The sequence below is a fragment of the Penaeus vannamei genome, chromosome 35 (assembly GCF_042767895.1).
Source record: "Penaeus vannamei isolate JL-2024 chromosome 35, ASM4276789v1, whole genome shotgun sequence".
Classification (NCBI taxonomy): domain Eukaryota; kingdom Metazoa; phylum Arthropoda; class Malacostraca; order Decapoda; family Penaeidae; genus Penaeus; species Penaeus vannamei.
The window spans coordinates 23,399,344-23,401,843 of NC_091583.1; the positions used below are offsets into that span (position 1 = coordinate 23,399,344).

The 2,500-nt window shown below is 33.0% G+C and overlaps 1 protein-coding gene across 1 annotated transcript in view; it reads right to left on the minus strand.

Annotated features, from left to right (window-relative positions):
- Smu1 (Smu1 spliceosomal factor) overlaps window positions 1-2,500 on the minus strand; it is a 9,674-nt gene that overhangs the window by 917 nt on the left and 6,257 nt on the right. The window contains exons 6-10 of the mRNA XM_027377380.2: window positions 2,213-2,343; window positions 1,900-2,027; window positions 1,597-1,698; window positions 1,143-1,329; window positions 638-796 (exon numbers count right to left, since the gene is read on the minus strand). Coding sequence (XP_027233181.1) covers window positions 638-796; window positions 1,143-1,329; window positions 1,597-1,698; window positions 1,900-2,027; window positions 2,213-2,343 — 707 coding nt within the window. The remainder of the gene's footprint in view (window positions 1-637; window positions 797-1,142; window positions 1,330-1,596; window positions 1,699-1,899; window positions 2,028-2,212; window positions 2,344-2,500) is intronic.

Sequence of the window (2,500 nt, forward strand, 5' to 3'; positions counted from 1 at the left end):
ATTTTTGGAAATATTTTCTGGCATCTTATATTGCTTTTCTTAATGTCATTAACAATATAATAATTATAATGTCTATAATAATAATTACAGCATTAATATTGACTACATTAGTAAAAAAAAAAAAGTTTTTCACACAAACTCAAAGAAAAGTGAAATTAGGTGGTCACCAGGTCTCCTAATTGACTCTTTTGTAGCTAAGCACTTGTGGAGCCATCTATGTGCAGACATATTTCATAAAACAATACTATAGGGAACACTACATTTTCCCAGCAACATGAGGTTCAACATTTTTTTTTTTTTTTTTTTTTTTTTAACAAATAAATGCTGATAAAAGAAATAGGATTGATTGTTCATCACATGTTTATTAAATCATTTCTTTATCTATTATACATACAGGTGCATAATAAAAGTATTTCCCAACTGATACTATATATAGATACTATGTATGTTTGATTGCTAGGACAATATCGTTTTCCATTTTGTCTGTAAGCAGTTAAACTTTAGGCAACAGACAATGTAAATATATGAACAAGTTCTGGACATATGTAACTATCAACTATTAAAAAGAGAGAAATGGAAAACATGGTCTCAAAAATAAATACACAAAAAAATGCTTAAATTCATAAGGAATACTTACATTCAAAGTTCTCTCTAGCTTGCCTGTAGAAGTAGAGAAGCAGTATAACACCTGATCCTCACCCACACAATAGATCCACTCTCCGCGTGGTGACACGACACATGATACGAAGTCACCACCTTCTCTTTTACCTGAAGACAATGACCTGACTGTCTGGCCCTGAAAGGAAAGTAAAATTACAACAAGCCAATAATATGATAGGTGAAGATCATAAACCTGATCAATAAATGACAAAAAAGGCATATAGTTCCAGAAAACAATCTTTTGTACTATTTAAGAAAGGGCATACAAGCCTAGAAATGTTAAAATACAATTCTGAAATCTCAACAGCAAAATTGTACATAGCAATCATCCCAGACTTCAATAAATGTGTATGCTGCAATTATTGTGGTAATCTGTCATGTAAATGCTTCATATATCTGACTTGGCTGCTAATCTACAAGTGTACATTGCCAAATAAAGATCTCTTTATATATGGACAAACAAGACTTAAAAAAATACTTACTTGCATGTTCATAATAGTCACAGTGTTGGACCGATTACACACTACGATGTGGTCTGGGTTCTTCGGTAAGATGTGGACAGAGAATACTGGAAGATCCACTGAGGTCACACCAGCCAGTGACTTGAAGGTAGCTATACATTCTGTGGTTTTGACAGACCAGACTTTGACAGTACCATCTGATGATGCACTATAAAACAAGGAAATGTCATTAGACGAGATTAATTATAAAAAAAGTTAAAAAAGAGATAAGTAATAAGAAAATGAGAAGGAAGGGACAGAAATGTAAAAAACGGGAAAAAAAGAGAGAGAGGAGGAGAATACTATCCTCATATAAAAATACACATTTTCGAATACCCATAAAACAGTGGTGTTACGGTAACAAATAAAGCTGCTTTCCTTAGGATACTGCAACTGTAAAATTAACATCAGAACATTTTTAACATATGCAACTCACCTGATAATATTGTGTCCATCCTGAGTAAATGTGGCTTGGTTGACAAATGAAGAGTGACCGCGAAACTCCTTTAGCGTCTTTCCAGATTTTAAACCATGTATTCTGCATAGAAAATATTACTTAGGGTGGATATATGATTGCCAGACAGTGCCATTCCAATGCTAAACAAAATAATGAAATAGAATACATTCAAGATAATAAAAACTCCTTGAGATGAATTAAATTATAGAAGCCAAATTATTTGAAAGAGTAAAACCAACAAACCCCAAAAAATCAAGAAATACTTAAGACACTGGAATTTACCTGAGTGTGTTATCAAAGGATGTGGACAATACTTGACTGTTATCTTTGTTGAAGGCAAGGGATGTCACACCCTCTGAGTGAGCACGTTCTACCTTCCGCAAGCACTGACCTGTACTGACCCGCCATACCTATAAAGTACAACACAAATCAATGTATATCTAAGAACACAAATCTCATTGCCTGGCTTATTTATAGAATATCTATATCCAAAATATGAAAGTTTATATTTTCATGAGTTATAGTCTACATACTGCTACTTGATACTTTACCATAAAGTACACCTTTTCCTGAAAAATACAATTTCATTACTGACCTTAACTTGTCCTCCCTGAGAGCCAGCAGACAGCATTTCAGAATCTCTGCTAAAGGCTAAACTCAGCACAGCAGATTCCATCATCATGTAAGAATCCTTTTCTTGATACTTTAAATCCTTACGAATTTTACCTGTAAAAGATGGACTTATTAATATGGTGGTAATAAATATCTAAAACTCAAAACAGTAATGCATTTTCTTAACCTTTGTCACAATAATTTGGCAGTTTACTCTACAAACTGTCATAAGATCTTATAAATTTCAATTACATTCTACAAGTCATATTGC